Source organism: Amblyomma mixtum, chromosome 8, assembly GCF_055824585.1.
Source record: "Amblyomma mixtum isolate Tamu chromosome 8, ASM5582458v1, whole genome shotgun sequence".
In the NCBI taxonomy this organism is placed as follows: domain Eukaryota; kingdom Metazoa; phylum Arthropoda; class Arachnida; order Ixodida; family Ixodidae; genus Amblyomma; species Amblyomma mixtum.
This window is the reverse complement of record NC_143019.1, coordinates 129,113,325-129,130,340: the sequence shown is the minus strand read 5'-3', so window position 1 is coordinate 129,130,340 and position 17,016 is coordinate 129,113,325. Positions and strand designations below refer to the sequence as shown.

Here is a 17,016-nt window from a genome sequence, read left to right as displayed (position 1 = left end):
AGAGAGTAACTGCTTGGAAAGTTTACAGCGACAAGCTTTATAGGAAATATCAGGCTGGGTATTATCGTCATTATGATCATTGTCATGAGCCAAACTACATCCACAGAAGGACAAAGGCTGCTCCAATTCATTCTATGAGTGCCATCTGTGGTCACTTTGTTCCCGGAAACTTCCAAATTTTATTCTCCCAACTGCCCTTTGATGGCCTCTGCTATGATTGCCCACTCTTGGCATCTACTCCTTTACCTTAAGGGATCATCCCTTCTCCTCCTTTCGCACTAGTTGCCCTTTCCATGCACATTTTTTTTATTTTAATTAGGATATCATTAACTCGCGTTTTTTCTATGGCGCATTCTGCCCTCTTCCAGCCTCTGAGCGTTAACCTTCTTATTTTCCTTTACACAGGTCGAAGCGGAGCCATGAATTTAAGTTAAATCCTTTTTGTTAGCAATCTCGCCCCAAAGGTGAGTACCGGTAAAATATAGTCTTGATATACTTTTCTATTCAGGGATATTTCTAAAATACTATCCATAACCTGCGAATGCCTGCCAAAGACACTCCCGCTTTTCTCATTCTCCTGCTCATTTTGCTATCGTGGCTCGGAACTGCAGTGATTACCTGCCCCAAGTAGACGCATTTCCTTACCACTTCCAATATTTCTCTGTCTATCGTAAATTTTTGTTATTGCCTTCTGAGTCTTGAACATCAGTCCAGATTTCATATAAATTTTTAGACCCAATGTTCTGCTCTGCCTGTTCATATGTTATGTTGGTGCTAACGTCCCAAAGCGACTCTGGCTATGAGGGACATCGTAGGCTCCAGAAAAATATCAACCACTAGGGGTTCTTTAATGTGAACTCGCATCTCACAGTACACGGGCCTTTAGAATTTTGCATCCATTCAAAATCGACCGCTTCGGACGATATTGAACCAGCGTCTTTCGGGTCAGCACCCCAGCGCCGTAACCACTGAACCACCGCAGGGGCATTTTGGCCCTTAGGTTAGCGAGACAATGGCATCACCAAAATGGTGATAGATAAGTATTCTTCATTAGCTTTTATTCCGAACAGCTCCCAACCCAGTTGCGAGCACCTCTTGTAAACACGCGATACGTAGTCCTAGAGAGATTATGTGTCGTGTCCCGACAACCTTCTCAATTGGAGTTTTATTACTTTGCCTGTGAAAGACGATGGTCGCTGTAAAATGGCTGGTGGCATTTTCCAGTCCCTTTACATGTGCTTGTGCTGCAACCTGTTTATACAGTGGCTCCATGATTGCTGACGTTTGGACTGAGTCAAATCATCATCATCATCAGTCTGACTACGCCCACTACAGGGCAGAGGCCTCTCCTATGTCTCTCCAATTAACCCTGTCCTTCGCCAGTTGCGGCCACCGTATTCCCGCAAATTTCTTAATCTCATCCACCCACCCAACTTTCTACCGCCTCCTGCTACGCTTGCCTTCTCTTGGTATCCACTCCGTTGCCCATAAGGACCAGCGGTTATCTTGCCTTCGCATTACATGTCCTGCCGAAGCCCACTTCTTCCTCTTGATTTCAACCAGAGAAATGCTTTCTCGTAATCTCTGCAGCCTAGATGCAGGCCGTTCCTGATAAAATTAATCAGGAATAAAAACCTATAGAAACCAAATGGATCATATTTTAAGTGGTCTAATGTGCCAGGTAGTATTCTTCTATTTCCGGCTACTTTAAGAATAGCATTAGCCGATTGAATTAGAAAGTTTCAGAGCGCCATGAAAATGGGCTGACCCAGCTGCCCCTGTCTAGGTATCGTCAGTGCAGCTGTTTTTTCTGAGGTAAATGTGAAAGCCCGCGCACTATAAGCAATGCCTGCTGACACCGCGCTCCGTGCGCGCAAATTCTACCCTACAACGGTGGCATGCGAGACTTGGTAAAGCGCTGCCAGCTTCTGGTTTTCTGCTATTACCATGGTCTCTAGTTACCCTTACAGAATGCTTTGATATTGACTTGATGAGTTTTACAGGAAGAAAACAAAAATAAAAAAAAATTAAGTGATATCTGAGCAGGCTAACCTGAGTTCCCGGAGCAACACATTTGTGATACAAATATTCAGTAGGACAGTGGTACCAATAGTAAATCTAGTAGGCATTGGTTTGGTTTATTGGGGTTTAACGTACCGAATCAACTCAGGATATGAGGGACGCAGTAGTGAAGAGTTCCGGAAATTTCGACTACCTGGGGTTCTTTAACGTGCACTGACATCGCACGGGCCTCTAGAATTTCCCCTCCATCGAAATTCGGCCGCCGCGGCAGGGATCCAATACGCTTCTTTCGGGTCAGCAGCCGAGTACCATAGCCACTGAGCCACCGCGGCGGGTCTCTAGTAGGCATTGATATACTATTTGAACAAACATACGACGTTACAATGCTCTTGTTTGAATATAGTACAGACATCGTCTATTAGTGTTTTGTTTAGATCGTTAATTATTTCAAAAGTAAATCGAGAGCTGCCAAGATTCAAGGGTAAGCTTAAAGGAGTTTGAAGAAACACGGTTTGATCTCTGCGGATGATTTTTATAATATAGCCGCAATGCCCTGAAGTATCATACGTTTAAACACTCAAGATGATTATTTTTTTACTAAGATTCAGCATAATACAGATTGCGGATAGCAGCTTTTCGCGTATTCTGCAAGGCTAGCACCTTTCATATGAAACCTGGGATTGAGGCCATGATACAGATTATTTTGAACGGAAGATAATCAATCATCTTATGATTTTATTCACGTTTGTATGTGCGTACAAGAGCTCCTCAGACTGCAAGTTTAAAAAGAAGAGAAGCATACCAAAACAGTCGTTTTTTTTTATTCATACTCAGCTACTCATCTCAGCATTTTATTCGGCATTATTATGCCTCTCATCAAACCTTTGCTGTGCAAGTTACAAACCAGGGGCTAAAGCAGCGAGAACGAAGAGGTGAATCGAAGTCAATAAATGGCCTTTAAAAGCTTACAAAAACTGTGAATGCTAATTAGGACATTTTACTCGGGTGAGATTCTACCGAGATTTCGATTGCTTCAGCAACCCTGCATGATAGCTGGCGATATAAATGTAATATACGTTTTATTCTTAGGGGTACAGAAAATCTGTTCCTTATTACCTTAGAGTAAGTTTCAAATGCACTCCGCACCATCGTTATTATCTAGCTATTTCCGCTTATCGTCCTAATCTACGCTCCCAACGTGCTATAAAGAATATTCGCCAACTATTTACAATGATTCTGAGCTTAATATGAGCTGTTGTCCTACTCCCCGTCCTTTAAATCCCAGTTTTCCTTTTATTTATCGTTGTACCAATCGTTCTGCGTGATATGGCTGTTCAAGTCCTAAATCAATTTGAGCGATTCCTCCGCTGGGTTACTTGGAGGTGCTGTGTTATAAGCCAAGTGCAGATCACTGCGACTGTCTTCGCAATCTTACAGACGCATTTCTTCTGCGGCAATATCGTCGCAGTGTAGACACTGCACAAAGTTTCTACTAACCTCGTTATGGCTTCTATTCATCTTTAACTATCAAATTCATTGCTTCTATGCATCTTCTAGAAGCGTCACTATTATTATGAAATGAAATGAATGAAATGAAATGAAATGTTTATTCGGCCATATTTACAATATGCCCCCGGGGAGAGGCAAAAGGAGGCAGACAAAGCATGCCTCCTGACGAGGCCAGCACCCCGGCAAACACATCAGGAGAGAGGTGACAAGACGGCAAATCACATATTCAGCAAAAAAAAAAAAACTTTACAACAAAAGAATAGCATACCTTAAGGTAACCTGCCTAATCTGAAAGAGAAACAAAGAAAGAAACTCCTGATATCTTAAAAAAGCAAACATGACACCGTTACGCCCGAACTATCTAACCAGAAAAGTACAGCACAACTTATACCAGCAAATCGAAAATCTATTGCAAAACTGACAACAGACAATGGAGTACAAATATGCAATAAAGAGAAAAATCCACAATACTGATAAAACAAAAAAAACACAGCAAAAAACAGTGCCAACCCACTCAAATGAACACAAAATTACACGATAGGAAACAGCAGCTTCAATTTCGTTTTAAAAGCAATAGAACTCGTAGCTTCCTGAGCTATTTCCACTAAAGATGGGTGCGCATTACACAAAGCTGCAATTTGATTATTTACACTTTGCATTCCATAATGATATATGAAATAGGAACTGTAGCTGCAGCACTGAATGAAAATGATATATGCGAGATGCAGTGGGTGCGCTATATTTGCCTTGACTTAATGTTAGTATTTTCTCGAGCGCAGATAATATAATAAAAGTACGCACTTAACTTCACTGTTTATTTTATTCAATCTAATCGTTCAATTTGGCTTTGAATCATTCGAAATATTAGATTTTATTTGGTAACCTTGAAATAGCAACGGGGGCTCATATGTAGTTCAGGAAAACTAAAAGTGCCGCGTGCATTTTTGTTCTGCATGATTATTTCGCTTTTTTTTTCTGGCAGAAGCCTTTGAGAGGTCTGACGTAACATCTAGGCGATTTCTTCATGGTTCTGGACACACACAATGTGTCATTCAACCCACTGTGAGGTTTTAGAACACATTAGGCTCTGGCTGAAGAGGCCGGACGTAAATTCCGAAATAATCATTGCCATAAGAAAAAACATGCCGTCGCGTTGACGACCTATATCGTTTGCTGACTGGGGTCGTCGGCCGCGATAAGCGACCACAGTGCGGTTTCAACGTGCTCGAGCATGGGTGGCCTGAATAACGTCCAGCACACAATCACCTGCACTTAGAAAAGCTCCGAAATTACTAAAAAAAACACCATATTGGACGGCTGGTTGCGATCGAGCAAACATTGTAATCAGGGTAGCGATGAAGCCCACACGCCGTTTTTATTGCTCACTGTGACAGTTGTATGGATTGTTCTTTTGATTAGCTGCAGAAGTTTTTCTGGATTTATAGCCTCCTTTTTATTGTGTTATTTAAGTTGTCGTGCGCGCATATTTTTGTGACCGTGGCAGAGGTACAACAAACAAAATACTTTTTACAATGAAAATTAGTTTAGGGTTTCTGTTTTATTGGGGTTAACAACCCAAAACGACTCAGGCTATGAGGGACGTCGTAGTGAAGTTCTTCGGAAATTTCGGCCACCTTGGGTTCTTGAACGTGCACTGTCATTGCACAATACATGGCTTTCTAGAATTTCGCCTCTATCGAAATTTTGCCGCCGCGTTTGGCATCGAATCCGCGTCTTTCGGGTCAGCAGCCGAGCGCCATAACAACTGAGCCACCGCGGCGGCTGTAGTGAACATTGAATCTGGTTCAAAGAACAACCTCTAAATTTCTTCGCAGTTTCACTTGCAGTCTCTACTTCTCACCATTGAAGTTTCAGCTATGCTGAGTAAACGAGCTCTCTGCAAATTGAAATAGCTCTGTTGTATTGGGCAGCCGGTAGACAATATCACTTTCTGCTTTGGTTCGTTTCATTATCATTACCACTATATGCACCTCGTAAATTACAAACGCCGAGGAAAAAAAGCAAAAGAAAATGAAATTATATCACGTTACTATTTCAACTGCTTCTGCTGCCTTGTGCCAAGGTGGAAAACAGATGGCGAAGGTCAGGCAGCAGATCTGTTAACGGATAATGGAGAGATTGTGCTGGAAAAGCTAGCTACCCTCTGTACGCAATGCCTTATGACCTCGAGCGTAGCAGAAACTTGCAATACCACGAACAATAGTTTAATACCTATCAAACATGGCGTCAAGGACTTGAAAAGTGAGAGCTCGATCAGTGAAGTGTAAGTTCTATGCGAGTAACTTACTAAGGTAATCGCACGTTGAAGCAGCATAAGCTTAGGCCTAATCAGCCAAGAGATCGGGAAGAGTTTCGCAAATTCTGCTCGAAAATTCTACACATATTCTGCACAAATTCTACACATATTCACACCATCAGTCTGGTGATAGAGGAATGCGCAGAATTAACCAGCCCAATTTATAGCTTTCCTAAAATACTACAAAGCATTGGACTCAATCGAAACTTCAGCAGTCGTAGTCTCGGAAGGAAGCAGCGGTTTACATTTTGCTACGACACGCTGGATATGGTAAGGGAACATTTCTATTTATGAAAGAAGCGAGAGAGAGCTCTTTAATGAAAAACAGAGTTTTTAGCTGGCGTGAATATTCGCTGACACGCTGCCTAGAGGACGATATAGGTGAGTAAAGTAGGAAGAAGGGTAGTAGAAAAGAATGCGGTCATTGAAGAGGGTTGCTACGCAATAGTTTACTGCAAGGTAGCCTCTTTGGATGAGACCAAAGGCAAGTTCTGTGCATTTACACGGGCTGATCAAGTGCTCGGGCAGTTTAGAGTTTGTCTGAACACCAATAGCACCTAAACAGGCAAATAAGAATAGCATTGCACGTCGCTGTCTATAGCAGCCTGAAAGACCTAATATAGAGTCCACTGTGAGTGGCATTTGGGTGACGGACTGCATGCATTGTTCATATTTAGCACGCTCGTTGTTATGCGCTGCACATTCGAAGAGAATATGAAAATATGAAGTATTCTCATATTTGCCTTCATTTACCTTTTTACTGTCCGGCAATACTCGCATTGCGGTTTTTGCTCAAATACTATGTGCATTTGTTTAAAATAGGTTGGTTGGTTGGTTGGTTTATAGGGTTTAACGTCCCAAAGCGACTAAGGCTATGAGAGACGCCGTAGTGGAGGGCTCTGGAAATTTCGACCAACTGGTGTTCTTTAACGTGCACTGACATCGCACAGTACACGGGCCTCTAGAATTTCTCCTCCAAAGAAATTCAACCGCCGCGGCGGGGATCGAATTCACGTCTTTCGGGTCAGCAGCCGAGCACCATAACCACTGAGCCACCGCGGCGGCCATTTGTTTAAAATAGAAGTTAGTCTAAGTTTCAAGATGATAACTTAAACACCAACTCTCAAAGAAGAAAATACAGCCACTGCACTCTACCCCAACCCCCCCCCCCCCCCCTCATTTCTTTGCTATCAGGATCTGTGGGCTTATTTTGCATGTCAAGAGCCCTTTGTACGCCTATTTACTTGCAGAACGCGCTAGTAAAAAAGCACAAAATGATCTCAAGAAAACGTGCTAAGGAATAAAAAAATTCTGCAATTGCACTGAAGGTTTTGGTTGAATATATAGCGGGTTACAGAGAGTCCACGCCTGGTCCACTCACATAGCGAAATTGCTGCCAAAGTAACACGGCTTCTTTGCGATGTCAAACGAAATATTACCTAACTTGCTTACGTAACTTTGGATCGCCATTAAATGCAGAATGCTACCGCTATGTGGTCACCACGTGACAAATACCAAATTCAGCTTATTCCAAATACCAAATTCAGCTTTCAACAGAACTGACAAGTTATTTTTGTTTCTCACTAATGTGAATTCTCTTCGGGATTAATCACTTCTTTCCTTATTACGGAGCGTAATCTACAGACATCGTGCATCCGCACTGCCACCCATCCGACCAAATCGCACTTCCCGTCAACTAGATAAGAGTTTAAGCTTTCAGCTTCTGTTCCGGCGTTAGTGAGAACACATTCGTTTAAGACTTCTCCTTTCTCACAAGTTGTTAAGTTTTAGAATTGCCTTGCCGAACACACTGCTAACAGAAGCAAACTACTAGGATTTAAATTCCAACTGTAGAAAATGTTCACCATGTGAAAGATGAATCCGTCGAATCTCGGCTATGCCCCTTTCAACCAATGAACAATGGGACGCCTTGGCGTTGTTACGACCCATCTTGAGACCCGAGATGAAACGGAGGTGGATTCAACAGTAGCGGCCATTTCGACGGGACGTTTGACCCCCAAGATGACCCCACGGCTCGGTGCCAACGACCTTCTAGAAGGTTCTAGAAGGACCGACGACTTGGGAAGATAGGTTTCCCCTCGACTGAAAAAAGCCCGGAACGAATCAGAGGAAGCCGGCCCAGCTGCGTCTACGACGTCAACAGGCCACACCTGTGTTCGATGGACGCGAGTGGCCAACACAATGCTATAGTGATGCGGACTTGGCATCTTCCTCGCCAGTTCCCACGTGCGGGCTCTCAACAGGTGTCTTGGCCAGCTGCGTCTGCGAAGTAAACAGGCCACGCCTGTGTTCGATGGACGCGAGTGGCCAACACAATGCTATAGCGATGCGGACTTAGCTTCATCCTCGCCAGTTCCCACGTGCGGGCTCTCAACAGGTGCCTTAGCTGGCAGTGACGTGTGGTGGCGATCTTTTATGAATTGCCGCCTAGTGAAAGGGCTCAACAGGTCTTCGTTGGCTGTGCTAGTGCCGATCTTTTGTGTCGCGATGGATTTTCGCCTGGTGAAAGGGCGGATCCTTGGGCTATATAACCTGCGACCAAAGTGAGCACGAACGCTCTGGACCTTCGGTAATAGGTTCATCCAGTGTGGCTCTGAACCTTGGGTAATAGGATCATCCATTGGCTCTGGGCCCTGGGTAAAAGGCTCATCCAGTGATTCGACGTCATGAACTCTTAAATTTTGATTCCTTGTTCTTCTTTTTGTAAATAAGTGTCTTAGTTTCTTGCCATTAAATCTGCTTGTTTTTGTAATCTCCAACTTCGAAGCTTCAGACTGTTCCTCAGGCTGTACGAGCCCCCTTGGAGACGCAACAACTAGCCATGCTACCCTAGCCATGATAACTGGTGATCAGCGGTGGGATTCTGCTACCTCGAGTCGTAACAGCGTACAGATGTTACCAGGAAGGCTAGCCCAAGCTGGTGGACCGGGCCTTTCTGACGGCAGAGACGCTGCGGGAGCCCTAGACTGAAGGCCCTTTCCGGAAAGGCATGCTTCTCTTTATTAGATGCAATACACGTTTTACATCACCATCAGCCATGCAGTGTCATTTAATTATAGTATATTGTTCTAAATCCTATGCACTAACCCGGGTAGCAAAAAGAGGGCTGTGAGGTAGAACCTCATGGGGTTATGACGCGGCCGCCATATGGGGATCATGTGGGTTCTGCAACTGGTGCCCAGATCAGTCCCTTGTCGGCTGGCCGCAACTCAATTCGATGGGTCCCGTTTCGGACCAATGACTGCAACCTAAATGCGGCTGTGCACATTCGGCCCTGCTTGCGAACGGCACCGATGCCGGTTCTACAGGGCTCAGTCAACACATTCTCAACAGGGGGCCGGAGTACTTATTTTTGGGTCTAATCGCATTCCCGAATGGCACTGATGCAGGAACAGCCAAGCCCTGTTTGGGCTTCCCTGCGTATTCCCCACAGGGGGGCGATGTGGGTATTTTTGGGGCTTCTCAGTTCCAGCTGATCCCGTGGACCATTGGACGGCCAAAATCGTGCTCTAATGTATTACATTCACCCGCAACTGCACCGAGGTCGAGGGGAAGCAAGTGCTGAGGCGTTAGAAAAGCGCGTCGCTTCCATAAGCCATAGTGGCAGCGGAAATCGTCTACGCTCACAAGGAGCAAGCCAGCGCCACAATAAGAGATTTCAACTCTAATGAAGCAGTGAAGACGGCGATTCCTTTCGCCGTAGCCGAAGGCAACAGAAGAGGCTAATCCTTGGTAATGGTCTTGGAGTCGCAGATTACCTGTCAGAGCTACTTGAAAAGTCGAAATGACAAGAAAGCTCTCCGGCCAAGGTGACTCAAGCGAAGAAAACATTCCATCATGTGGGTACTGGGACAGGCCGGCCTGGTCGGGAACCAAACTGCGGACGCCATCCCTCGAGGTCATCCAACTGAACGAGGGTTGATGCGGTGGGATTCAAGCTAGTTACCCAGACGCACGACGACGTACTGGAGTACTTTAGGAGACTTGGAGGGTCTATCCCCCACCCCATACCCAACTCACTAAAGAGAAGGCTTTAAGCTGGAGGCAGCTGCAACCAAACACGTATCCGTGCTTATTTATTATAATTAACATGCACCCCACAACATACAAGGCCCGTATGCCCGTGGTGCGCAGAGACGTTTTTACATTACACCACATGGGGATGCCATCACAACGCTTTATTCTCAGTCATACACAATGCCACGCAGGAGCAGTGGGAAGAAGCGGTGTCCAGTTAGAAACCCGGATGTGAGCGTTCACTGTTCGAACGGGCTGAAGCTGCCGCAGCCACTGCAGAAGTCTTGGATTAGGGACTCCACCCATGAAGGCTCTCAACATTCTATGAGCACCGAATAAACGTTTTCTTTCTCTCTCTCTCCCATCTAAACATCCCATCCTGAAATTTCTTTGCAGCAGTGTCCATAGGGGGTTATCCCACATTGCGCGCATAATGTTAGTTGTAATGTTAGCCCATGTTAGTTGTAAAAGGCCGCAGTGCGAAAAGGCCATGCATGTATTTCTAGCTGGAACGAAACGCAGTGATCACAGATAAGGTGGCACAGTTATTCTTGTTCATTGTATAGTGTTTTTGCACAATTTACGTGATTGCGATATCCATAAGAATTTAATATTCAGTAATTGAATAAATATGCTTAAGACTGTTATGTGAATAACGCAAATGAGAAACTTATAAAAAATTATATAATGAAAACTACACCATTCAGAACTGGCTGGAGGCATGCCGGTGTTTTCAGAACCACTACGGCCCATCCGCGGCCCACGGCAGCATTGCGCCGCCCGCCCCACTTGGGCTGGGAGCTTTTTTGTTTCGCACAGAACCATCATTAATGTCCCTCAAGTACCATACAAGCGGGAAATTTGGGGAGCATGCTGCGCGCAATCTCGCTTTATAGCCCCGCCACAGCCGATATAGAGCTACAACAATTATCTGCAGGTAGCGTCATTTGGGCTAGCCTGGGTTTTTAGGTATTAAGATAGCAGGAGAGCTTTGGCCGATTCAAACTCCTTAGAATCAGATAAACCAAAACGATTCGACGAAAGTGACTTCTTCTTACCGACGTGCAAGGCCTGAAGGAGTCGTGACATTATTTTGTTTGCACGAAGGAATTCCTACTTCGTGTTACTTTGCTTATTGAGAGCTGGGAAGGAAAATGTTTGCATTGATAGCCTGCTTTAAAGAAGTAAGTTCTCCTAATTTTAGTCATGACTCCATTACTACGTTATGGGAATGGGTGTGACAATAAGATTGCTTTTGCTGCATTGATGCCACAGTTTCACTGATCATTAAAATGAACCAATCAGCCTTTCTTCAGAACAGTTTCGTCAAGGGCCTTGCTTACGGGGATGGACATACGGAGTGGACTTTATATGAATGGGAACGTGTGGTGCATCACAAAAAAAAAGCCATTCTGCATGTCGACAGCTTGCTGGAGTTAGCGAGTGACATACGTTCTGCGTGAGAAGTTTCCTTTGCCAGAAGTATGCAGGTGCCTACCTCGTTATTATAAAACAAATAATTGCAAGGAACAGAATATAGCAAAAAAATATTGGCAGTGGTTTAGCTCTGGTTAAATCTGGAGGATTGCGACAGCAACGAGGAGAGAGAGAGGCGATGGAGAGCACGCGGCAGCGGCGGCGGCCCCGGCACGCTATCTATGCGCCGCTACTGCGCATGCGCAACTGGCGAGCGCGGCGGCGGCACTTCTTAGTCACCCGCACAGCGACGACGGCGGCGCGCCAGCTGCGCGCCGTGTGACGTCACCGCTCCTAGTGCATGCGCAGTATGGCCTTTGATCAGCTCCGCGAAATGGCTCGGCGACTCGCGCAGTGTTGCTTTCGCAACAATAGCTTAGGTTTGTGAATTGCTCTTTGCACTCTTGAGTGTCCAAATTTTACATTTGCACTTATTTACTTCATTTTCTTGCAAGCGCTTTAGCATCGACGTTCGTGTTCCTGATTAATTTGGTGATTTCCTTTGGCCAAAGGAACAGGAGGAATAAAAATATCACGTTCCTTGTCTCAGGCTGCGAACAGTGATGGCAGATGTTTGCTCGAAAAAATCAGTCCTTAAAGTAACGCGCCAGCTTTATTTAAGCCGTGTGGTGTTCACGGACATATGACGTCCAGCAGCCGTACTGTTCTGGAAAAGGCCAGGCCCGGCAAATGCCGTTACGCGTCCAGAGGCACGGGCTGTCCTGGCCCTGGAGTGACGCAGAAGTCCATGCACTGGCGCAGCGTCTCGAAGTTGTTTCCGTTGCTGTTGCAGCCTCCGTAGATGAATCCCCGGCACCTGTTTGTCTTCGCGTCGTAGTAGAAGCGGGGGACAGAAGCCATGCAAGGCCCGCAGTAAACCGGGCGATGGCACACGTTTGCCGCAGAGGCTGTGGTATGAAATTCAAGGCATCAGTGGAGATGCAGTGCCCTCACGTGCGAACCTTAACTCCTTTCTTCTAGGAACTAGTAAGAACCTGTTCCATGTTCATGATATCATCGATCACTTTCATTGCGGCGATGAAGGTGAGCGGGATATTCGGGCTACTAAAAGCGTCACTTCAACCTGCATGAATGCCGCTCATAATGAAGTTAAATACAGGACTGCAATTTATGACTTTAGCACAAGTTTAGCTTAGAAACAGTGGGAGCATGCCGTGCGGCCTCTGATGAATAATTGTACAGAAAGCACGACGTTATATATAAACGTGACAGAGGTGAACAAATGGACGAGTGAAACTAAAGATAATAATCTACTTTATTTTTGATTTTAGCGGACAAGGATATTTTACGAAATCGAAGGCTGTTAACATCGAAGGAGGACCCAGTTGTTAAATATTTTGTATCGGCAATGTGGGTCCACATATCGAACTTCAAGATTATGTATTTCAAAGTTGCAAAATAAAGCTGCTTCTATTACAATCATCAACGAAATCTCGCGAACTCCTACATCATAAAATGCGCATTTAGTGTCGGTATTTGTTGCTTCAAAAATGCAATCAGAATCTTCTTTTCAATGTGCATCGCTGGAAAAACCAATTCAACGAGCCTTCTCATGCGTATTCTTCACTGTCAGTATTTCGAACAACATTGCCGATAAAAGACATTTCTTCACTGAGCTACCCTTGAAGTTGACGGCCTTATTTTGCAGATAATTTTGCACATAGCATTAAGAATATAAAAGTTGATTGCTTAATTTTTTAATTAACCATCTAATATTTGCGATCAATCACGCATATAATGTCGGCCTTGCGGTATAATGCATATGCAAGACCGCTTCGAGGCATATCTCACTTATTTTAAAATAAAAACGAGAAACCGTTAAAAAATGATCACCCTGTATATAAGTCATGAAATTTTAGATAATAAACTTCAGCATTGCGGAAGGTGCGAAGAAAAACTAGCGTCAGTGTGCTGAAATATTGCGGCTGAGTAATTCTTTCGAGGGCTACAGCATCTGAATAACGAACTGAAAATTAGTGTACCATGAAAAAGCCTGGCAAATACCGTTGTGTTTTTTTCACAGTTAGATTTCTCGTGGTAATAATCTTGTTTTTCACCGTGTAAAAGGCAGCACTGACCAATGAGATGAAACTGAAACAAAAATTGTAAACCTATGAACAGAAAACATTGACCCCGGTCTCACTGGGTAAAAAATTGAACGTGCCCACAGATTCGGCGGCCCATATTGTGAACGAAAGAACAGACCGGTGATTGTTAGATTCAGTCATTTTAAGGTTCGGGATAAAGTCTTTCAAGAACGATCTAAATTATAAGACCTCGACGTTTCTGTCAGTGAAGATTTTTCCCCGACTACCAGGTATGCAAGAAAAAAGCTTGCATAGTTTGCGAAGGCTCTTCCAGAATCCCCTTTTTTCCAACTTCGTCATGACAGGCTGCTTGTTAACAAAACTTTCTATATTTATGACCGCGAAAGTGACACCGTGCACGCACAGACAGCTAGATATCCAACTGACGCCCACCAGAGCGCCCATGGGCCCGCGGCTAACACTCGCTCCCACTCTAGCGCATCATCACCAAGTACTGGGACGCAACTTGATAAATCCTAACAATTAATAAGCGGTACTTGTGGGCTTTCTACTATTTCATGCATCCCAGTTATCTTCACAAACATTCGTAGCGTCATGAGCAAACGCGATGAACTAAACTCTGTTGTATGCGCATGTGACGCTGACATCGTTGTTCTGACTGAGACGTGGCTCAGTGCAAAAGTTTCTAGCGTGGAAATTTTCCAGGGTTCAAAGAAATACAGTGTATACCGCGCGGCGATCGACACTACTCTCAACACGGCGGTGGCACACTGATAGCCGTATCAAACGAAATTCCTTCTTTTCCAATCTTTACTATCTGTGATTTGGAAATAGTCTGGGTCTCTATCACCGTCAAAAACATGCGAATAATCCTCGGTTGCTACTACCGTCCCCCGAACGCTCCAGCTTCTTTTGTTGACAATCTTTATGACGCCATCAATTCAGTGGTTTCTCGTTATCCCACAGCCCCCATTGTTCTTCTCTGGGATTTTAACTTTCCTAATATCATCCGGTCTGGTCCTTATCCCCGTCTCAAATCAACGTCTTCACAGTGCCAAGATTTCCTTGATTTCTGTTCAGCTTTTCATCTAACACAAGTTGGAACGTGCCCCACAAGATACAATGCACAGTCAAGTAATACGCTGGATTGAATACTTTGTACACACCCGGATTTCGTATCTCCTATCACCTACTGACATGGCTTGAGTGATCACTCACTGCTCATTTCGACCTCACCATTTCACTCTAACGCGGTAGTTCAGTGGTGAAACCAATCCGTGATTACAAAAAAGGAAATTTTGATGCTATAAACTTTAAGCTGGTCATTTATTTGGACTCGTATCTTGCAGAATTCCACCAGCGAAGAGTCCAAGAAAACTGGGACCTCTTTTGCAATAAAATAAAGGAACTCACGAATGCACATATACCATTAAAACATATCCAATCTAACTCAAATGCTCCATGGTACACGAACACACTCAGACGCCTTTGCACCAAAAAAAAAAGACTTTTCCGTTCCGCAAAGCGTCTGAACAGTGCCGATCGCTGGGAAGCGTACTGGATGGCTGAAGTTTATTACCTCAAAGCGGTGCGTGACGCTAAAGACTTTTTCTTTAATAACACTCTTCCTTCAATGTTACGAAAGAGTCCGGGAAAATTTTGGAATATTGTTAATTCACGCGACATTAGTGCAATTTCGCTTAACAATGATGGCGGTGAACCCCTGTCGTCATCTGAGTGTGCCTGTACATTGAGTAATGTGTTTTCCAAGAATTTTTCTTTATCAACTGGAAGTGCGCTTGAAACTACTTTACAATATAATTTTCCTCCGATGCCTCCCATTGTCATTGATCCTGCTGGAATTGTAAATTTAATTGATTCATTAAATGTTTCCTCCTCGTGTGGCAGTGCTGGCATCAATTATAACTTCTTGAAACAAACCAAAATGTACACGTCTGTATTTCTTGCTACACTATTCCGGCAGTCGCTCGACCAAGGGATTTTGCCGATGGACTGGAAAATCGGGAAGGTTGTCATGTCTGGCATCCAAGAACTGGGCGGCGTAGACGTAGCATCGAAGGAACGTTTATTCCTGCTACTTGGCAGGAAGCCAACAGGTTACATACTGAGCGCGGTGGGCCCGTGCGAGCGGTCTTTTAAAGCCAGCACGGGCTACCCGATAAGAGATAGCCGGGCAGTGAGCATGCGCAGACAGTACGCGATAACACGAGTGCTTGGTTTCGCGCGCACACAACATCTCCTTCCTCCTAATGAGCACAAAGTACTTTTGCTACATTATACAATGCAACTAATGCTATGGCTGATATCTGTCAGGAGGTCGCCGGTCCCTCTGTGGATAGCGTCGCTCCCCTGGAGGGTCGGTCGTTGCCGCAGGGGCCGCAGCTGGAAGTGGCTCGTTGGCGCTCTCAGGATCCCCGAAATCTGGAATAAAATCTTCCATGATGCTCTGCTTTGAGCTGTCGATGCTGAGCAGTAGCTGGTCTTGATGACGACGCCAAATGAGCACCCCACGATTCGTCTTAACTCGAACCTTGAATGAAACGGGGCCAGACTGCTGAATGATAGTGCCAGGGACCCATTTCTCAGGACCTCTGTAATTCCTCACGAGGACCTCATCGTTGATGTTGAAAAGTCGCTCACGTGCCTTGCGTCGCACCATATCGGAGAGCTGTTGCTGAGCCACTCTTCCCCCGACAGAAGGCTTGACTGCGTCGAGTCTCGTGCGCAGTCGTCTACCTATGAAAAGGTTTGCTGGAGTTTCTCTTGTAGTCGCATGCGGCGTGTTGCGGTACGTCATCAGGAACGTCTGTAAGGTTGCCTGCAAGGAGTCTTGGGGTCGTCCTTTCCGCAACGCAGATTTCATTGTCTGTACAAATCTCTCTGCAAGGCCATTCGTGCTTGGATGGTACGCTGCACTCACGATATGACGACCACCGAAGCCTTTGACGAAGCTCTTGAATTCTTCGGAAACGAACTGTGGTCCATTGTCGGTCACGATGGTCTCGGGTACGCCAAAACGCGAGAACAGGTCTTGGAGACACTGAATTGTGTGGTACGCCGTAGTCTTCTGCATGACATAAACTTCTGGCCATTTTGAGTGTGCGTCCACGGCAACAAGGAACATTTTGTCTTTCATGGGTCCAGCAAAGTCCAAGTGAACTCTTTGCCACGGCGAAGTCGGCCATGACCATGGATGAAGCGGAGCCGGTGCTGGTTCGTTCCGTTGCTGTTGACACTCTTCACATTTCTTCACGTGTTGCTCCAGGTCCGCGTCGATACCAGGCCACCAGACGTAGCTCCTCGCGAGTTCTTTGCATCTTACGATACCGGGATGACCCTGATGAAGTTCCTCAAGCAAGAAGGCTCGGTGTTTTGGAGGCACGACTACTCTCATGCCGTACATTAAACACCCTTGATGAACTGTGAGCTCCAAACGCTTGTCGAAGAAAAGTTTCAACTCCTTCTCAGCGACATGCGACGGCCAGCCAGCACTTGTGAAGTTCAGTACCTTGCTTAGTAAAGGATCACGCCTCGTTTCACGAGCGATGTCTTGGCCTGTGACAG

General features: G+C 45.2%; 1 protein-coding gene across 1 annotated transcript; it reads right to left on the bottom strand.

Moving 5' to 3' along the window:
* Positions 1-12,043: 12,043 nt before the first annotated feature.
* LOC149334399 (kunitz-type serine protease inhibitor-like) lies at positions 12,044-12,232 on the bottom strand. Its single transcript, XM_089555129.1, has one exon. The coding sequence runs from the start codon at positions 12,221-12,223 to the stop codon at positions 12,059-12,061; it is 165 nt and encodes a 54-aa protein (XP_089411255.1). The 5' UTR covers positions 12,224-12,232; the 3' UTR covers positions 12,044-12,058.
* Positions 12,233-17,016: the final 4,784 nt, after the last annotated feature.